We start from the raw sequence: 20,270 nt of genomic DNA on the forward strand, positions 1-20,270 counted from the left end.
AAAAACAAACTCAAATCAAATAAACCTGGGAAAAACAGTAGTTGGCTTTTTTAGACATTTCCATTGAAAACCTTTCACACTGGAACATAATCCTTCATTCCAGTTGGGCATGCAGGTGACTGGGGGCAATATTCAAAGATAATCATGTTAGTTTTGTTGCAGAAAGAATAAAATCTATTTTAAAATATGTCAGCACTGCTTAAGCGTACCTCCTTCCTGGCTGATGTCTTTAAACAATCATTCAATAGATCAGTCCTCCCCCAACATAGAATGCCTACAAACAATTCATACCACAAATAAACAGCCAAATGGTTATTCTCTAGTGATCAAGTAATATTAAAATCATGCTTTCAAACATCTAAAAAGTAGAGCCTACCAACTCAGCTTCAAACAAAGGCCTCAGCTCAGCTGCTCCCAGGTGTGTCAGTGCAGGAAGAAAGGCCCAAATGAGCCTTCCAGCCCCTTTTATTAACTCCACCCCATTTGCCTGTTCTAAGTTCTGGACTTCCTGTTCCTCCCTTCCACACGGGGTTAAGTGGCTAACACTAATTATAAGCTCAATAACGTACAGTTATTAATAACAGAGTTACTGTATAAAGTTACTGGAGACGCTCGTGTTCACAAAGTCAGCACTTAAGCTATGTTCTCATAGTTATTCACAAAATCACGAGAAAAAAATATAGAGCCAAGGACCATACATTATGTCAGTCAAGGTCACAGAAAAAAAAAATCACTGTTCCAGTGTTATTTGGGGGGGGTCATTAACTCTAATAAAGTGGAGAACAATTAATTAATACTCACCTGTTGAGGGTTACGTGGATTTATGAGCAATGGCGGTGTACGCATGCGCAGAAAGCATTGGTAAGACGTCCCGATGGGTAGGATAAAATGTCAGGACATCTGTATAAATGGTTGGGTGCTGTGTTGACATCAAATTAGCCTGCGCAGTGACCAGTGTGGCATTCATTTCATAGCGTTATCATCCCACTCAGCGGCTCTTTTGAGCCCTCAATCGGAGCTGTTCTGGTTGGGAATGACTGTGTGTTGTCTGCGTCTCAGACTGAAACAGTGGGTGTTTGTAACCGATGATAATCTGTGGGGTATTCAGTTTCTTCACTCCTAAGGAACCAGCTGGAAAGAGCCTGACAAGATGCCAAGAAGTCCACTTCTTTTCAAGCACTTAGATTACTATAACCTGGATGCTCTACTGTACACACTCGCAATTTGAGTGTGTGACACACCAGGTATTCAGCTTTTCTCAACCTTGAAGAATTTCATATAAAAGACATAAGCCCAAATATAACATTTAATAGACAGCTTTATTAAGTCAGTTCTCATAGAATCGCCTGATTTAGACTCTCCTTCCTAAAAACTCCAGGATTTGATGCTAATGGAGAAAACATTACAAATACGTTCATTTTCCACCTCCTTTCATATCAACTCCAGTCAGCCTCGCTTCATCTTTCATTTCAAAACCATCACGGTTTCACCTTAACAGTCTCCCATTTCAGCTCCGGTTTGGTCACCAGAGTACGTTTAAGTCACTGTGAAAAAGAAGGGCTTCAACAAAATGACTTCTTTTGTTAATTAGATAGTGTTAGTACCTACAAATATCTGAATAGGCTGACTGCTGCTACTTCTCACAGAGGTGAGAGTTTCTCCAATGTTTAACCCACAAATGCAAACACCAAATGGCATTCACATCCATGCTTGTGCAATAAGTGCAAGCGAGAAAACATGACTTCTTCTGTTAGTTGCCTCAAAACAGCAATTACAATTAGCTTTGTGGGATGCAGTTGCCTGTTTTGTTCTTTACAATTACTGCCACAAATTCTGTTTCCCATGTTTAACTGCTGTCGGTGCTACTAAAACACTGTCTTACTCAAGTAATATATCACACATAGTCAGCTAACCCTTTGAAGGCACAAATGTACATCAAGTACTTACATAAAGTGCTAAAATTTTGTTTTGAAACAGCAAGAATTGTCATGCATAACATATCTACAACTTTTAAAGATTCAGTATAAGTTAGGTCTACACTCCAGTTGTGGTGCAACATTTTCACAGCACTCTTTAGTGAGTGAGTCAACAGGAAATGAGGAAACATCATGACAGAGGAAGTTGAAGGTGAGATATTTTGAGCTCTTGATAGACTGCAGAAGCTTTTCTCACTGGAGAAAAGTACAAGCTTGAACTCAAAGTCACCTGACTTTTATAAATTACTATGTACGTGCACAAGAGAACATACATTTGTTTCATGTATTTTTGACAACTTCCTTCCTGGTTTGTTAAAGTTCGTCTTAAAGTCTGATGTACTAACCGCACATTTACATCTTTTTGGGGGAGGAATAAAATATAATTTTCCTCTTTTCTGAAAAGAGGGTGGGTGTTTCCTGCTCACGATGTCGGCTTATTTCCCCTAACCATCATGTACATGTTCGTTTACTCTTGAAAATTCAGAACAATTCACATTGTTCCACACTTCTCTGGGAATCAGTTTCTCTCTGTATACTGTGTTTTATATATATATATATATATATATATATATATATATATATAAGAGTGGGTGGAACTAGTTAGTCCACTGGGAAAAATAAGAAAAAAACCCACTAAGATTTACTCTCCACTGCTTGTTTTAACATGTATCTTTGTGTTTACTGTATAAATGATTTTACCTGTTGTTTGTTTTACTTGAAAAGTGGATACAGATGTAGATAGTAGCTGCAGTTAGGCTGTGTTATCACCATATGAATACAGTCTAACCAGTATAAAGCGTGTCATATCCCGGCAAACATACAGTAGTCTTCAGTTTCCTATGTTTGTTTTCTTTAAATCCTCACGATAAAAGCTGAAATCAGTCTTAACAAAAAGTCTCCCAGGCTGTTGTGATATGTTTCACTGGCATGCTATTGACACTGAACTTGACAATCTCTCGCGTTTCTCTCTATGAAACTCTCCCTTAGGAGCCAATTTATCTGTTCACACATTGCTGATGCGAACACTGAGAGGCGTTTCCCTGACCCGTCCACGGTCCTCGCCCCTCTGCTCCCTGTAGCTCTGCTCCAGACGAATCTTCTCCGGATCTGACACTTCGGACACGGGCCCACCTCCGTTGCTCTGGTACCTGTGGTCGGGGCTGGATGGTTTGAAGATGGGGGTAGTCTTGGTCTTTGCCACTTTGTCAAAGAAGGCAAAGTCTGCGACATATTTGCCGGATGGGGAGAGGGAGACTACAGGGGGGAACTCGTACCCCCAGAGGATCTCGTCTGGCAGGTAGGAGGTGCGAACCTGACAGGTGGCAGAGGTTGGCTCCACGGTGGCGCTCATGATCACCAGCAGTTCAAAGTCGGCTAATTCTGGATCTGTCCAACCACCTCCTGATTGAAGGAAATGAGATGGTCAGTGAAGTTTAAGAAGATGAGGCGAGGGATGGAAAAGAAAAATGGGAGAAAGGAAGTTTTAATTTAATGCAAATGTTTAACTTAAGGGCTCCACTGGTAATGCTCTCGAGAGAATTTCATACGAGCAATATTCGTCATCTGCAAAAAGATGGAAATGAAAGCAGGAACTGAATGAAGGAAAAACATTGGCACGCAGTAACTGTGGAGCAAAGGATGTAGAGTAAACTGAAGAATGAACAGAATTGTCCTGAATTGTGAAGAGTTGAGCTAAATCTAGGCCCGCTACGCACTTCTTTCAGCTCAGTGCATGAGTATTTTTTTAACATCAACCAAGTGCGCCAACCTCAAAAAAGAGGAAGTATTTTTTTCTTTACTTCAGAGTTCATTAGTCATCGTCCGCAGATTCCTGGGTAAATTTATATTCTTGAGCTATGAGGTACATTTAATGTAAATCAGCCACATTCACAACGTGATTAACAGTAATCGCAGAATGTCATGTGCTAGGGTGTCTTGTAACATGCGACCTGGTGTTAAATACTCGAGGAACAGCTGAAAGAAACTTGCTTATGTTCATACATTAAATCAAGGGCGTTACTGATTAGGAAACAGATAAAAATAGATGCTGCTTTCACATCAGTAAATACCGCTGATCATCACTGAACATACAGAAAAAAAAACATTCCACTGCTAGAAGTTCTAAAATCTATTTTGTTGAAATTCACATTTGATAGATATTGATCGATACATTTCAAGGTTTTCCGAATACTTTACAATGATGCTTTTTCCAAGAGGTTCTGTGTAACCAAACATCTGATGCACCAAGGACAAACTACCCAAAAACATGGTAATCGATGTGCTTGATGTTAAAAAAGAATCCATTTTGAAGCCCTGCCCTCCTACCAGTTCTGATGTCACCAAAATAAATGGAGAGAAAGGATTTACAGAAGCTGCTTAACTATCCCAGAAGTAGGTTGTTTGAAGAGATTTGTAAAAAAGTTAAATATTTTTAACTTTTTTATTTATTTTTTAACTGCTTTATCGACCAAACTTACCTTTGGCTGCCCAGGCTTGCAGCGGACTGTTTTCATCAATGAAGTGGTAAAAAGTGAGAGGCAGGATGAGGAAGGGACTGTCACTGGAGGTGTCTACTTGAAAGGGCACATTTCTCTGATCCAGACGAACCGTCTCTCCTTCTTTTGTATGAGATGTCTGGAGAAGTTTTCCCGTCACCTGAAGGGAACATTGTGCAGAAGTCATTTTAGCTTAACTTGATGACAGATTCACTAGCTGCCCCAACACATTCCAACCTCTGTCACAAAAAAGACCAGAATGAGACACCATGACAACATCAGATGCCTACAACAAATGCTTCAACATCTCTCTGAAGTGTTCACTTGTGAACGAAGACAACATGGTCCTCATAAAGGCCTGGAGGGGCGGTGGGGGCAATCAGTGCTTGGAGACCTGAGCTCAAGATACTCTCCTTGTTCATCTATTTAATTCAGTTTGCATTTCAGTCACGGTAATATTTGGATTTCGCATACACTGTTTCACAGTGTTAGTCATGCACATTGCAAAATGACTCAGATATACACAGTTTCATTGTTTAACCTCCTAAAGGTTCCCCTCTGTATGGATTTCTAAAGCCGAGGTATTTCGACAAAACAGCAGCATAAAACGTCATCTGAGTGGGAGCAGCCTCATCGCTCAGTCTCATGAAACCTGAAAATATTTTTGAAAAGAGTTTTTTAAGAGTTATGATGATAAAAGAGTGGAATTTCACGATCTTTGTCTACGTTTGCACTCACCTGACACCCCAGCAGTAGGCTCTTGCGCATGTTGGCCACCCTGATCATCAGGCAGGGTCGGCCCTCGTGGGTCGACACAACAGCATGCTGGCTGAACTTCACAGTCTCACCTCGCTTCTTGGGCCTTGCAAGCTGATCAGGACAGACTCAATCAGTTCTACTCTTCATCAAATACTCTTAGATTACATTTATGTAAGAGTCTTATGCCTGAAATAAGACTGAATGTCCACAGAAAGTAGCTGTACAAAGTGAAGCAAGGGAATACACACAAATGCATGGATTCTTTTTAATATTCAGCATTGATTCTCTCTTTTAACTCCATCTCACTTTGCGGTTTGATCTTTATGTTAGGCTACCTTGGCCAGAAAGGTACCAGTGATGAAGATTTCCATGAGCATGGTGAGGACTAGTTGGACAATGAGGAGGATTATAGCAGCTGGACATTCTTCAGTGATGCAGCGGAAACCATAACCAATGGTGGTCTGGGACTCCAGAGAGAAGAGGAAGGCTCCTGTCAGGCTCTGCATCTGCATCACACAAGGTGTGTGGTTTGATGGAGGGTCAAACTCTGGAGGAACATGTTTGAAAAGACAACAAGAACTCATTGAGGTTATTCTAAAATACTGAAAACTGATAACAAATTCTGTGCTGCAAGATTTTTTTTCATTTCTGCTTTTATTATGTGTGTTTTTTTTAGAGATAGAGCGAACAGTGGAAACAGGAAACAGATTAATGTCAGAGTAAGAGTGGGTGGAGCAGTTATTTTCTGTTACATGATCTTCTGTGGATGTCTGTTCTTATTAAGCTGAGGTTATGGTCAAATTCAGGAACTAAAACATGCCAATACATGGTCGTCCTTGAGTAAGGCTGCAAAACTAAGTAATCCACATTATGTTTAAATTTTATAGTACATGATATGCATTAATTTATTTATGAAGCACCCAACCAGCATAAACTTTTTAAAAAAGTGCTGTACTTTCTTTAAATTGAACAAATAGAAGGTTTATTTTTATGCATTTAGCAGATGCTTTTCCAAAGCGACTTACAAATGAGGATATAACATTACAGCTAACATCAAAGATAACAATAAGCTACAGAGAAGGAAAACACTAGTCACACTCTGTCAAAGGTGACAATAAAGAGATAGAGTGCAGGCAGAGAGGGAAGTACAGAAAGATAAAGTGCCGTAGAGGGGGTAGGGAAGTGCAGGGTAAGTGCTAGGATAGGAGAAGAGCTGAAGAGCTGGGTCTTAAAGAGTTTCTTGAAGATAGACCCTGTTCTGGTAGCGCTCGGTAGGTCATTCCACTATCGTGGAACAACACATGAAAAGAGTCTGGATTGTCTTAAGCGTGGTGTAGATTCAAGTAGATGGGAGTCGTTCCATTAAGCACTTTGTTTCTAACATCAGTGACTTGAATTTGATGCGGGCGGCTAAGGGTAGCCAGAGGAGCTCAATGAACAGATGAACAGGTGATAAAAGACTTGATGTTTCCACCACACTCAGCTGAGACAGCATCTTATCTTCAACATTGCACCTCCGTCCCTGCTGTCAGTCTCACCTAAATTTTTCACATCCTTCTGAAGGCTTTGCTTTGCACTTCTTTTTCACTTTGCTCAGCTGCAAGAGCATTGGAGATACAAACAGGGAAGACTCTGACATAATAAAGCCTGAGAAGTCGTCATAAAAATTTGAGCATTTATTAAATATGACTAAACTGGCAACAAGAAACTCATCTAAAAAACATTTATGATTGATATCTTAATAATAAATTGTAGATTTACTGTATAAAGACCGAAGAAGCATCCCTTGGCTGAGATTTAGACTTGGAGGCCCTAAATGTAGGTGTAGACCATGACCCAAAATACCCAAAATGGTCAGCTTCTGAGAGCATGCTATGGAGCAGTACCCAGTTCATCTGAGCTGACAGCACTTCAAGAAGATGAGCATTAAAACACAAATGATGACAAGCTATTGTCAGTTTATTGTAAAAGTGGGAAATTTTGGCAGACTGATACTTTAATGTTAACAAGGGCTTCTAGTGCATTTCTTGAATTTATTCAGTTTAGCCTTTAATGTTAGCTCTGACATGGTTTTCTTTTGAATCATTTGACTCATGATATCCGGGCCCATGGTTCATCTGTTCATGCAGGCAGATACCTATAATTAATTTTAAAGAAGAGCAACTGAGAGCAACTGCAAGTGAAGTTTATTAGTTTATTAAAAATGGTATTTATTAGGGTGGCGGTCACATTGCAAAAAGAATGTATTTTAACGTTTCCAATTATTATTTCCTAACTCTACCCAAGAGATATTATTGCCTAATTGCCTATTGTGTTAATATGTAACTTAGGCAACCTGCCAAATGGCCACCACGAGAGCGAAAATCTGGTTTTAACAATCATTTATTTCAGCCCAACCCGTGACCATTTTCTAACCACTTCCAAATAATGTTAACATCTAAACTGCAGGTGTTCTTGTGAAGTGCTGCTGGGGTGGTGAAAAAGCAGTTGTCATGTGGTCTTGATCTCACACAGGGGCACATTCTTCCCCCCCATTCATTCTTCCATATGAAAATATTGTCAAACAAAATTCTTGAAAACTACATCTGATGTGGAAACACTCATATGAGTCGTATTTTCATGTACATGATGCAATTATGGGTTGTATTTAATGTTATGAATAAACGACCCAAATGCTTCTATCTGTTGGAGAACTTGTTGGAAAGTTTGTGGTGAGTCAATAGTTTCTGGTCATTCAAAAACCATTTTATTCTCCTTCCCACTTGAATGTTGTTTCAGTTTTACGGTTCAAAGGTTTTGACCAAAGAAGATTTTGCAGGGAAATAGGAATTTTGTGGGGACAATAAAAAAAAGTACCCAAAATAACCCTGATGTCAGCTTTTTCATTGAAACTGAAACTGTCTAAAAATGACAGATGGCTAAAGTGAACTTTGTGGATGCACCTGACCTGAAATGTGGGGCAGTACATTATGCTGTAATCTATTGCCAGCTCTCTCTTTTTCAGCATTCCCCGGTTCTCTCACCCAGCAGGTCTCCGTGCACCAGAGCCAACAGGTACCACAGCACCCCAAACAGGAACCAGGTCCCCGCAAACGTGGCCGTGAACAGAAAGAACTTGTAGCGCCACTGCATTTCCAGAAATGTTGTCCACAGGTCACGCATGTAGAGGGCACTCCTCCCGCTGACGTGCTCGATGCGCACGTTGCTGCGGCCATCTTTGGACAGGACACGCCTTCTTTTCCTCCCGGCCCCACCTGATGTGCCACCTCCCAGTAAAGGTTTTAAAACATCTGTCTGCGTCTGAGAGTGGCAAACTTTATGAGGGGAAGAGCTACGAGAGGAGGGCGGTGTAGCAGATGTCATCTGGTGAATAACAGCACAAAATTATGTTAAATTTATTCAGACTTCGTTGGTCTGTTTTGTGAACTATCTAGAATTCTTAAACTTCTAAACTATCACACATCATCACACCCAAACACCCACAGCATTTGATAAGAGTGCAGACTTCCTGTCAAAATTTCAGGGGAAAACCGCAAATTTCCCACATTGACTTTGTAGATTTTGGTAACTTCCCTTCTCATCTTAAATGAGTCACGAAAATGTCACCTTGTTTGTCTAAAAAATATTAACAACTGCTACTTTTCATAAATAAGCAGCAAACTATTAGTACCACTTAATTAACTTAACCATTATTTTTTTCAGATGAAATTTGATGGAGCTTCACAGGGAGTTTCCCGACGCCCCCAAATGTCTAATTTTATCGTGCTTGCAAAAAATAGTGTGAGCTTCTTTTAGTTATTTGTCCTGAGTTACACTTTCATTGAAATGTGTCACAGTTTCAGCTGGTTATAAAGTGAAACTACCTAATAATCAGCCATACAGCTTTGCTGAGAAGCTGTCTAACCATCCAGAATGAATACATTTTATGAAATCAGATATGTTTCTCAAGCCTGAAGTTAAACTCTAAACTTTAGAGACAGAAAATGTAACCCTCTAAATCACATGACCATCATAGAGACCATTAAGATTGAATTAATCCTGAACAAATTATTGTAAGATGAATTAAAAAGAAATCAGATACATTTGTCTTGTTGGTCCCAGAAATTATACCAGCATGTTAGTATTCAATAAATAATCTGCTACTTATACACTTAAGTCTATAGAAATTCATATTTTTTTGTGTCCAAGAGGAGAGCCAACCCTCCCTAAATGCTGAATATGCACTTTTCATAGGGCCTCGTAATGTGGAGGTATGCACAAATGTGGTGAACTCATGCTGCAGTCTCACCCAGCTATACTGAAGCCCGCCCCAAGTTATATCTTGTGATATCTCGCCTTAACCCAAATGGGTAAGTGTGTCTACAACACTATATGCACTGCTGTAGTCCTGGGGAGTCCAATCCAAGAAAGCAAAGCTGTAAGAAAACCCTCACAAATTTGAATATATTCTCATTAATTTGACAATATGTGTACCGCAATTTAAGGCAATACTTGTAAGACAGACAACCGTACAGTGGCATTCACAAAAAACAGAAAACAAATACTGAAACACTGCAAACAGCAACAACTGATGAGCATCTGGGGCCACTAAAACTTTTATTATACAACATGAATGTCTGCAGATGAATTACACTTAATTTACGGATTATTTCAACTGATAATCTGAATTGTCTCATTAATGATAACCAGAAGACAGAGGCAAGATAAACATGTATTTGCAATAATAGCCTAATCATGTTGATGTTGATTCTAGTTTATTTTCCACTCTACTGATAGGAAGTTCAATTTATTAACTTTAACAGGTACGAAGTAACAAAAGGATAAGGCTGTAAATCCCTGTTACATATTGTGGCAGTGATGGTGCTACCCTTCGGTGGGGGAGGGGAGTGATTATTTGTGTGATGCACAACACCCAAAAATAGCAGTGGCAGTGTCATCTCGATAACTCAGAAGATCTTGTTGCAGAGATGTTTGCCTTCTAACCCAGGATTAATGTTGTGAAACTTTAGACAAAGCCGTGATCTTTTCTGAACCTAACGGAGTAGCTTAGTAACCTAAAGCTAATTTGTGAAGCCAAAACTATCACCACACCTCACAACTGACCTTGCTGAACTGTCTTAACATTTGTGTAAAAAGAAAGTACCGTACATACCCTGTCATAACTGTCTCAGGTTGTGCAAAGCCTTGGATATCCCAAGGGTGCTTCTGTGAAATCTTGCCCAGTGGGAACATGTTTTGAAGGCATCAAATGTTGTAGATCGTTCACAGAATCAGTTCAGGTTGCCTAGTTCTAAATCATCAAAAACTGCCATTTTCAGGATGCATGTTATAGCAAGGGGGTTGTTTCTTTCCCCGGCAAAGGACACTTTTAAAATGTAGATTCCAACTGGCTTAGCTCAGCAATAAACTGTCCAGTTACTCAAACTAACCAGAACTTACTAAAGAAGAACAACAATAACAGCAAAACATAAAAGTCCTGTCTTTGAGTCATGCATCCTCGTCTGCAGCATTGTCAATATATCTATTCTGTTGTTTAGGTTTGATGACGTGTTGGCTTTACAAATCTATTAGCGTGGCTTTACTTTCTTATCAGAACTCAACTCTAGCATCGGGCACATGATAAGACATGTAGACAGCTGTAATAACAGGTCACGATCAGTTTGAATCTTTATTCACGTATCAGTTACCCCTCATTGTTTAATAAGCATTTTTTAGATTTATGCCACTTGTCAGTTTGTAATGTCTATTTCTTAGCATAAGATTTCACTCATTTCTCTTTCCATTTTAGACATAACCTGCATGTCTTCAATCATACATCATGTGTACTGTCACACACAAACAGACAGTTACTGTATCTCACACACAATTTGACCCGCTCACTTACGTTCAACAAACCATGCAGGCCAATGGAGAGGATTACCCACAGTGGATGTAGATAAGGAGAAGGAAAAGACATGAGAAAGAAGAGTAGAATTAGAATGACGATGCAGTGCATTACCGCAACAAAACATCCACACAGAGACTCATTTATGGGAAGGAGAGGAGAAGAGTAACTTGAATGAGTCAATCTTTGTTAAAAACTCAGGGGTTTATCTAGATCAGGTTTATTTTAAAGAAGGTTACTGTTAGTTCTAAGCAGAGAGGCCTTTAGTGGACAAAGAGTGGACAAAGAGTGGAAATTGGAGACAGATCTGAAAGTGTGGTCGGTAAAGAGCCAGATTTGCTTTCTATGTGCTTTCAGGTCTTTTTTCTCAGTTTTAGAGCCTCACACTCTGGATCCTCACAGGTCTCTCAGTAAAGCCTGCTCGCACACATCAGAGCAGAACATAAAAGTCTACTGATGTAAAGTTCAAATGAGTATCTGTCCAAAAGTAAGTGGTTTACATTATAATCTTTATAAGTTAACTATCTTACTTCAGCCTATACTCATTTCTGTCTTATAGTTTATGAAAATTTGGAACCTGGCAACAGGGATTTGCATGTAGTATAAAAGGGGATTCAGAAAAACATAGATAATAATGATAATAATAGTAATAATAATAAAGCTTTATTTATATAGCTCTTTTCTAACAATGTAACAATGGTGCTTAACATAGCAGCAGAATTAAAAACAAAAGAGGGGACAGACAGCCAGATTAGCAGCAATACAATATGTAATACATTCATCAGACTTATACCAAAGGCGCTCCGGAAAAGGACAGTTTTAAGTAGGGTTTTAAAGGTGTCAAGAGAAGTTGTATGTCTGAGTGCAGCAGGTAGAGAGCACCATAAAGTGGGGGCTCTAATGGAAAAAGCCTGATCACACTTTGTCACAACCTATGAGCTGGATTTAGCAAGAAGAGCACTATCTGTGGGTCTCAGTGGTCAGGAGGACACATATCAGGTCAATAAGTCTGAGATGTATTTCAGGGCAAGGCAATTTATGGCTTTGAAAGTAAGCAGCAAGATTGTGAAATCAATGTAAAACCTAACACAAAGCCAGTCAAGGGAAGCAAGCACAGTGGTGATGTGTTCATACTTCTTTGTACCAGTGATGAGTTTAGCTGTAGCGTTTTGAATTAGTTTGAGGCGACAAAGGGAGGCCTTCACTTCAAAAGCCTGCATCTCTGATGGTATGTGTCACGGTCATTAGTGCCTAAGAATCCGATGCACATCTGGAAAGGTTCCATCAGTGCTGACATGTATATATACAGACTTTAGAGTAGCATATGCTCCCATCCAGATGACATCTTTTACAGGGAAGGCCTTTCATATTTCAGTAAGACAATGCTAAACCACGTACTGCATCTATGACAACAGCATGACTTTGTAGTTAAAGAGGAGTTAGGCGGGGTTGTTAAGTGCTTTTACGCTGAATGTTATTCCTCCATTAACTTCCATTTGGGCTCAAGAGCAAAAATTGAGCTTTGCATTCATACGTGGACTAACTTGCCCAAACAATGTACATAGAGGAATACAGAAACAGAACAGATATGTCCATTTACTTTTGGCTATTAAATCAAAATAGGTCCTTTCAGTTTGATTGTGGCTTACATAACCAATCAGACCTAATTTCGTCACACTTCTGTGATTATACAAGAGTGAGCTTCATTATTGCAATGGCACAGTTGAAAACTTCACTCTTTGAACTCTTTTCACACACACAGACACACAATAACACTCACATGTCTCTGAGAAGGAAAAAAACCCTCCACCGCGGGCAAATATAGAATCACTAATGGAGTAAATGGGAGTAAATGAGGGGAAAATGTTGACCAACCTCTCCAGTAGGATGTATTCCATCTCCATGGCAACGCCACAACTTTACTGTACTGCCCTGCAGCCTCGCTGAGCCAAATCCAAAAACAAAATCAAAACTTTTTTTGGGGTCAAACAAAGAGGCGCTGGATGTTTTCCCTGATCTCCCTCCCTCTTCCCCTCTTTTTCTACTCTCCCCTTTCTCTCTCCTTCCTTCCCTCTCTCCTCTGTGTACACAGGAATGCTTTGTTGGGAGCTGAGATAAAAGAAACAAAAGATGCCATTGACAAAAACCACTCCGTGCCCATCCATGTGTGTGTGGACATGTTTGATTATGTGAGAGTGGGACTGCAATTACATGCGTTTTCTTTTGGGGTATGTTACTGTAGGAGTTGCATGTGTGACTTTCTTTTCTTTAGAAAAAGTAACAGAATTTATTTTGTGAGTTTTATGTCGTGTTGATAGGACATAAATCTGCTGTGTGTCACAGAGTGGGAACTCTACTTCCTCTTGGAGACAAAAAGTCAGTCGAAAAGGAACGATAACAGTTCAGGTAAGTAATGTAATGTCCTCCGAAGTGATGGAAGAACACACGACTGCGTGCTCGTGCATGTGTGAAAGGGAGAGGAAATGAGAGAGAGAAAGATCTCTGACAAAAGGCCTCATTAGTATTCTGGAGTGAGGAGTAATCCTCCTCCATCTCCCCTTTTCTCCCCTTCACATGCACACACACACACAAAGAAACACACGCTTTTTCTTTCTCTCTCCCCTCAGTTTGTTTTGCTTTTACCTACAATAACTTTTTCGTCTTTTTCTATCCTTCCATTACCTCAAATAATTTAACTTTACGTGCATGAAAAGAATCAGTTAAGACACCCAAACATGATGGGATTTATTGAACATAAACTAAACCCAGTTTACAACTTCTTTCTTTTTTTCCCCCAATTTGCAGATTAACTTCTGAGAGTTCCTATATTAGCTTCCGTACATGAGTTTCAGATATGAAACCACAAACTGTTGTGAATCAGGCAGCTAAACAAAGTCATTAATATAATATTCTACTGTGGTTACGGGGATGTTGTGAAGAATAAAGCTGCAAAGTGCTCACCAGCAACTTGAACTTTACAAACAGCATAAATCTGTTTTTGATGAACTGATTCAAATTTAAATGACATGAACTCTGCACACAACCTGATGTTTGAAATGTAAAGTAACAATTTCTTGACTTTTTACATACTGTTGTAGTTTGAGACGTTCTGTTCTGTGACCTTTGCATCTGTAAGGCTGGTGTTGTCAGTTCAACCGGGGTTTAATCTGTTCATTTTACGATGTGTGAGTTTCTGAGGGCCACTCTGTTTGAATATTATAGTCTTACTATATGTATATTTTACAGTTCAGGTTAAAAAACATTATGTTTGTTATTTCAGTTGCTTTAAAAGCAGATAATGAGGGAAGTCTGTCCAGATATTTTAGTTTTTGCTAAATCTATGAATTCAATTTGATGTCTGACGATCCTGTGGTGCTGCCTGTATGACTGCATCTTCTGAACTTCACCTGCAGGCTCTACAGGTGTCACCAAATCGGAGTACAGCAGAGGAACAATTCAAGCTTATTACATAAGGATTTATACGTTAACCTCTATCATGTTTATGTAATAAATTCCTCGTTAATAAAAAGAAAACACAGGGTATGTGTAAGGAAATGTGTAATTTAACATTAATCTACAAATATTAAAGTTAGCCAAAGAAATCCCTTCAGTTTATTTTAGATTGATATAAGTTTTTAGGTTTATAATAAAAAAAAAAAAGTATATTCACGATCAACTGCACAATATGTCCTGATATAGAAAGATATAAAATCAAACACAAAGTCAAATTTACAAATCTATACTAAAATTATACTAATTATATCACAAGTGTGCCTTATTGACTGTATAACAAATCCAGAAGTTTTCCTTTGTTAATACAGCAAACAAATTAGCATTATTGCTTTACCAACTTTTGATTTATTTCTTTATTTGCACTTCACTCTGTTGAATAATCAATTTGCTTACCTTTTTCAGAGTGGACTGCAATCTAATTAAGCTGTGCAGAGAGGATTTAGGAGCCTGGAGCCTCAGCTTTTGGTCCACATGTCTTCTTTGTTGTCATACGCATGCTCACAGGACACGAGCGGGACAGTAATTCTGCAAGAGTTACTTCTGCAGCATGCGTTCTCCGACACGGAACACCACTGAGGAGAATTATGGGAACAGTCATTGGCTCATCAGGCTCCCGTTTCGGACCCAAAGCCCCTTCTCTCTGCCTGCAAATTCTTCCCAAACTGGCAGGCTTTATAAAAGGTCTCCCTCTCTCAGTTTTCCTCTATCCCTCTGTGTCCCTCTCTCCCCTGTTCCTGAATTCCTGTTGTGTCCTGCTTAAGTCTGTGTGATGGCCACAATAATTCATCACCCCTACAGTCACAAAAAACATATTTACAGTACCAAACAAGACTTTGGACACCAAATGCTTTCACTGAGTAGTGGTGTCCAAATTTTTGATTGATCCTGTGCACCATCAATGCTTCCTCAATAAACAGTCCTGAATAAATTAGTTTCAATACATTCAATATATTTCAATCATTCAATTATTTGCATTTCTTCTTGCATTGCACCCTCACAATTAAAGGCACCATGTCCAAAATGTGCTCAAATTTGCACACACTCGTGTGGATGCACGTGTTTTGGACTTCACATGCACATTCTCCACAAAGAAACATGTGCAGATGCCAGCACAGGGCCCCTATAAACCACCCCCTGCAGAAGGTGCACACACAACCACTCATGCACACAGATAAACACACAAAACCTCTTTTAGGGGAAACCACAGAGCCCCCTATTCACGGTTTCTGTGGCCGGCGTTTGTTGTGTCCAAGAGCATCTGTACGGAGTGTCCTGTTAAGCTCAAACACATAAAGAGAGACGTCCGTGAGGTGAATACAGCCCCTTATTCTGCCTCAGGAGAGGGTGACAAAGCATTATTTAACTAAAAAGATGAGAGTCGATGAGGACCGTCGGTTAAATGTGGTGAAGAGTCTATGGGACATGGCCTGGTTCAAAGTGTACGAGAAGGCGATATAACCCCCAAACACCATGATAGCTGTTAGGAAAAATCAGTTTCCACTCTCTTGCTGCTGGCCTCTCAGGATTTGAAATAGATTCCTTCTACTGCTCAAGAGCACTTCAGTCGAGTAGTTGTGCAGCTGCATGTCACCACGGAGGACCTACATGGGAGGCCTTCAACAGATCAAGACACTTTGCTGTGAAAAAAGAGTGACATATCACCACATGTCTTACGTCCTCTTCGCATAGATATAGTGCAAAGGTCACATGACAAAATGACTGGTTAAGATGTTGTTATCTGTATTTAGTCGTCCTGCAGACAGAGTAGTATGTGTGACCAAGCAGCAGTGGCTCTGAGAGCCTTTGGTCTCTGAAAAATAATGCAATAATGCTTATTGGTCCCACACTAAACATGCAAAAGCAAATGGTGCTCTGCAGGTTCAGAGAACATTCACTGCTACAAAAAATAAGACAAAAATTATTTAGTTAATAAGAAGGGATGTCTGACTTGAAATCTAAAGTCACTGACATATCAGTTTAATTTTCTCAATGAGGAGATCTCTGAGCCGAGGAAAACTTCAAACAACCAACATCAGAGGCAGTCTACATGCTAAAGAGTATGTTGTGAGAGTATGTGAAAGGGTAAATTAGAGACTAAATTTGAATTGTGTGTTTGACCCTTATGGCTACTTCACGTCAGGAGCTGCATGATATATGTATATTAACTTAAAAGCAGTTAAAACCGTGACAAGCTGCAAAATGTGAAGAGAAGACTGTTTTGATGTTATATCAAAGGTAACTGTGCACTTTTTTTTATCATTTCTGTTGAATTAAACATGTTAACAACCCTCACTGCACTTTGCGAAACAGCAACTTGAGGAGGTCATCAAAAGCAAGTACGTTTACGTGAGTTGAAATGTTAAATTTAACAGGGGAAAAAGTCTGATTTGAGAAACTTTTTTTTGTCTCTCTTTAGCTAATTTTCCTAATTATCCTATAATATCCTTTATTTTGAGCAGTAGTAACAGTTAAAGCAATGCATTTCCAAGACGTCCTCAGTTGCAGGATCTTCTCCAAACAGAGTAAATATTAGTAGTATGTTCTTGGTTATTGATATTTAATTGTTTAAATTTACTCCTTTGACTTATTTTCCTTCAAGAAGTCTTCAGTAGATATTTTCCACTAAGTGGTCAGATAGTTATCATAATAATCAGAGCCTTTGAGCTGCTAAAAAAAAGCCATTTTACTGTGCCACAGAGGACTCATCCATGTTCTTACACTGCAGCCATTAAGCAGTTGCTGATCGTGTGTTGATTTATTTGCAGTATTTTCACCTGAATACAGGGGGGGAATTGAGACCCATTTGAAAAATATTGGAATTTTCCTTTTCGTGAGACAGTCTGTTAGCTATGCTTAGTTTTTCGCCCTTGCACCTCTTGCCGTATTTTGGTCTCCCCACGTATGTTTATCACTCCCTGCTCACTGCTCCTCTTCTCCAGCCCCAGGCATCAGGTGACGCTGAGGACAGTCTGCCTGGTTTCACAGCTATCCAAGATCATGTAGCTCATCCACCAGCAGATCTTCATGCAGGTTTAATGCTGGTTGATTTCAATGCTGTAACAGTATCAGGTGATAACAAACATTAACTCCAGTTGCTCTGATGTCCAGATTCCATAGTAACTAAACTAAGCTGGACTAGGAAACAAAAAGGGCGCCACTTGGGATCAAGAGCAAGTGCTACGTGTTGTTGCAGAATAACTGCAAACTCTTTTAGGAGAGAGGCATGAAACAAACCTCACTTTTAAAATGACTGTGTGCAACCTTAAATTCACCTTTCAGACTGAGTTGTGGTCAAGATGCTAAACAGAGCTGCTCACCAACTCTGTGATACCACAGCAGCTGTCCAGTACTTAACCAAGATAAGCCAGATCTTCATCTTGATCAGTTTTGAATACTGTGCAGTGGCCGTTGTTGTTCAAATCTGCAGAATTAACTTTCTCTTAAGTGTGAACTCAGCTTTAAATTGACTTTAATGATTTTTATTCCTCCTCCAAAACACAAGCAGGAGAAGTAAAATGATGCTGTTGTTTATGCTTTGTTACACAGGAAGAATTCTTTTAAATGAGATCACTGTCATTACACTAAACTGGAGTTTAGCTAAGCACTATTGTGTGTGAATTAGAACAAAACTGCTGTTCACATGCCTGTGCACCGGTATGATGACACATTCACACAGATACTCTCACACTTCTCATAAATGAGAGTTAAGCGTCGTGGTTTTGGGGAAGTTGCATCAAACAGTCTGATACGTCAAGAGAAGAACAATCACACCTGTGTTTTCATTTACTGTTGATGATGACAAGTCTCCCCACTTAGTGCATGTGGAAATAACAATTTAACTGTATGTTTCAGGGGGTATTTGGGGTTTTGTTTGGATATAACCTTGGTCTGATATTAATATGGGTTAAAAGGGGAAGCTAATCTTGCTAAAAAAAATCTTGTTTCACTAACTGCTGAGGCTTTCAACATGGCTGTAAACTGGCCCTGAAAAAGAATCAGCCGTTTCCCACATCCTCTGTGGAGGCTGAGAAAGAAAAAAAGAGCTCTGTGTGTATGTGTGTCACTGAGAACTCTTGGCTCGATGTGAGTGCTGTTGTTGGACTTACCTCAGTTTTATTCATCCTTAGAAACTCTTTTCCCTCCCTTTCTCTGTGCCTTCTATGAAGCCCTTTCTGTTCTTTGCTTGTGCATATTTTTTTTCTGTTCTGCTCAGTGTTTTACTTCCTTCCTGTGCTGCTCTTAGTTTACCAGTTGAGGTGAAAACGCTGACACCAGGTCACACAGAGTTTAGAGACCTGTTGCAAATCTCCATCAATCACAGGCTCCTGAAGTCTGGGTTTGCTCAAGAAATCATCTTCGTCTCAATCAGTGTGTAAATAACTCAGCTATTCATTAGCCACTGAATAAGTTCCATGATATAAAGAATATTTGTAATAGAATAGAATATCATGTTGTTTTGGCTGAAGAATAATAAGAAAAAAAAAGCCTGTTACAATGATAAAATTCACCTTTATGTGTGTTTTAATAGTCCTGAAAAACTTTTACAAGTTCAAAAAAGGTGAAGCTTTTCAACCATCTGCACTCCCCCTCAGCCCTTTCTACACGCTCAGGTTCAGCCAGCAGATGGAAGCAGATACCAAGGTTTAATTTCTAGCAGCCAGCTCTCTGTGAGTGAGATACACACTCACAATGTGAGCCTTGTGTTCAGTGACAAAAAAAACATCCTTTAACACTTATTAAATCTCAATAGGAATATCTGCTTGAGAGTAAGATTATATTTGGGTTTTGGGTCCAGGAAATGATGTATGTGCATGAGTGTGGATGTGTTTATTTAAACTTTTCAAAAATGGGATCTTTTTTCATCTTTTAGAAGAGCGTCAGTCAGCTCACCTGAAACAAGACGAATCAGATATTCTGTCTGATCTGATTGAATTATTACACAGTGTTGTAGAGTGATTTCTTAAAAGGAATTGCTTAAAATGCTCTGAGGTTATTTTTTGTTGTGAATCAGACTAGTATAAAAAAAACTGCTGAAAACAGGCCCAACAACTCCATGTGGCGACACTATGCCAAAGATGCCACTATTGTGGTGTCTTCGACAATCCTTCCCCTGAATTGAAGTCATTAATGTCACAATATAGGCATTTAAAACTTGTTTGGTATGTTCTCTGGCATGTTGGACTTGGTGACACTGTTTTGAGCCAGTAAGGATCATTCTGTATGTTTTAAGGTGACACTGAAGTCAGTATGTTTGCTGCACACACTGAGAACTGGTCTGGAATACAGGACTCATTGCTGAGCCCTCTGGAGATATCGTGGAGGAAACATTGCCTACTTCCAAAAGCAAATGAGACTCTCCTATTTTCAGCCCCCCTATTGTACTGATCTAAGTTCATTTTGGGCTGTAAACATCAATCATACACAGAAAGATCCAGACTCACCTGAAATATTGTGCATATCAAGTTTTCATTAGACTTAATTTACAGATTCTATGTTTGCAGTGTTGAATTAACAGCTAATGGGCATGATTATCCTTGAAGTAGAAATCTGTTGAGTCAAACTAACACCAGATTGTTTTTTTCTTTCAATCAAGAGGGAATTTGAGTTTTTACCCTTTGAATCTATGTAATAGTACAGAGTGTT

At 39.4% G+C, this 20,270-nt stretch overlaps 2 protein-coding genes across 5 annotated transcripts in view; one reads left to right on the forward strand and one right to left on the reverse strand.

Moving 5' to 3' along the window:
• The window catches only part of LOC140268724 (SLAM family member 5-like), a 101,870-nt gene that overhangs the window by 21,584 nt on the left and 60,016 nt on the right, over positions 1-20,270 (forward strand). The gene's annotated exons all lie outside the window — the stretch shown is intronic.
• LOC140269041 (ATP-sensitive inward rectifier potassium channel 10-like) lies at positions 1,301-15,295 on the reverse strand. 3 transcript variants are annotated; one of them, XM_072364067.1, is made up of 6 exons: positions 15,021-15,295; positions 8,254-8,593; positions 5,566-5,777; positions 5,210-5,341; positions 4,454-4,631; positions 1,301-3,377 (listed from the first exon to the last, which is right to left on the reverse strand). In XM_072364067.1, exons 2-6 carry the CDS (start codon positions 8,591-8,593, stop codon positions 2,980-2,982), a joined length of 1,260 nt encoding a protein of 419 aa, XP_072220168.1. In that variant the 5' UTR covers positions 15,021-15,295; the 3' UTR covers positions 1,301-2,979. The 3 variants fall into 3 exon arrangements, with proteins under 3 accessions (XP_072220168.1, XP_072220169.1, XP_072220167.1); XM_072364068.1 differs by lacking the exon at positions 15,021-15,295 and adding an exon at positions 12,990-13,110 and having other exon boundaries at positions 8,254-8,561; XM_072364066.1 differs by lacking the exon at positions 15,021-15,295 and adding an exon at positions 11,115-11,240.

This window comes from Leuresthes tenuis, unplaced genomic scaffold (assembly GCF_036924035.1).
Source record: "Leuresthes tenuis unplaced genomic scaffold, fLeuTen1.0.hap1 SCAF_14, whole genome shotgun sequence".
Taxonomy (NCBI): Eukaryota; Metazoa; Chordata; class Actinopteri; order Atheriniformes; family Atherinopsidae; genus Leuresthes; species Leuresthes tenuis.

Excerpts from the sequence above, each read along its gene's own strand:
- LOC140269041 (XM_072364066.1), bottom strand. The coding sequence starts at position 11,225 with ATGCACTGCATCGTCATTCTAATTCTACTCTTCTTTCTCATGTCTTTT. Across the intron at positions 5,778-8,253 it reads GGTGCACGGAGACCTGCTGG|AGTTTGACCCTCCATCAAAC; the intron begins GTGAGAGAACCG and ends ATGTTCCTCCAG. Across the intron at positions 4,632-5,209 it reads GCCTACTGCTGGGGTGTCAG|GTGACGGGAAAACTTCTCCA; the intron begins GTGAGTGCAAAC and ends TGTTCCCTTCAG.